At 63.2% G+C, this 658-nt stretch overlaps 1 protein-coding gene across 1 annotated transcript in view; it reads left to right on the top strand.

Annotated features, from left to right (window-relative positions):
* The window catches only part of ENGASE (endo-beta-N-acetylglucosaminidase), a gene marked incomplete at its 5' end in the record, with an annotated part of 2,722 nt that extends 2,232 nt beyond the window's left edge, over positions 1–490 (top strand). Inside the window, 2 exon segments of the mRNA XM_009075389.1 lie at positions 30–249; positions 418–490. Coding sequence (XP_009073637.1) covers positions 30–249; positions 418–490 — 293 coding nt within the window.
* Positions 491–658: the final 168 nt, after the last annotated feature.

Here is a 658-nt window from a genome sequence, read left to right as displayed (position 1 = left end):
GACTCGGCTGGGCTGGGCTGGGCAGAGGGGATCCCCTGCTTTCAGCTCCCCCAGCTCATATCTCCCTGTCCTGCAGGAGGAAGAGTCTGGGCCCTGGTATGACCTGAGCTTGCAGGAGATCCAGCCCCTGTACCCAGAGCAGCAGGGCAGGCTGACTACCAACTGCTGGCTCCAGGATGCCTGGTGTGGGGGGAGCTCCCTGCAGCTGCAGGGGACCATCCTCCCCGGCGAGGAGCGCATGTCCGTCCGGTGAGTTGGGGTGAAGCCCTTTGCCCCCTCCTCAGCACCAGGCTGGCACCATGCCAGTGTGGCACAGCCTGCACGGCCTGAGCTGTGTGGCCACAGGGCCTCGTGGCGAGTATGCCAGGGCTCTGCCCACACTGCTCAGCACACCTAACCTGACTCTCTCTCTGTCTCTGTCTCTCTCTGGGATTTGGGGTCATCAGCCTCTTCTCTTTGCAGATGCCAGCGCCCCGCAAGCTCTACCTGACCCTGCTCTACAAGCTGGATGGGCCACAGCCCGATGACTTCACAGTGGCACTGGATGGAGGTCACCACCTGGGACTCAGGGACTTGCTTTGAGGGCAACCCCACCTCCCTGCCTGGTGAGGACCCTGTCCCTCCGTGCTCTCTGCAGTGAGCACCCAGTTCAGTCCCT

The sequence above is a fragment of the Acanthisitta chloris genome, unplaced genomic scaffold (assembly GCF_000695815.1).
Source record: "Acanthisitta chloris isolate BGI_N310 unplaced genomic scaffold, ASM69581v1 scaffold22145, whole genome shotgun sequence".
NCBI lineage: Eukaryota > Metazoa > Chordata > Aves > Passeriformes > Acanthisittidae > Acanthisitta > Acanthisitta chloris.
Note: the sequence above shows the minus strand (reverse complement) of the source record. Positions and strands in the feature narration are given on the sequence as shown.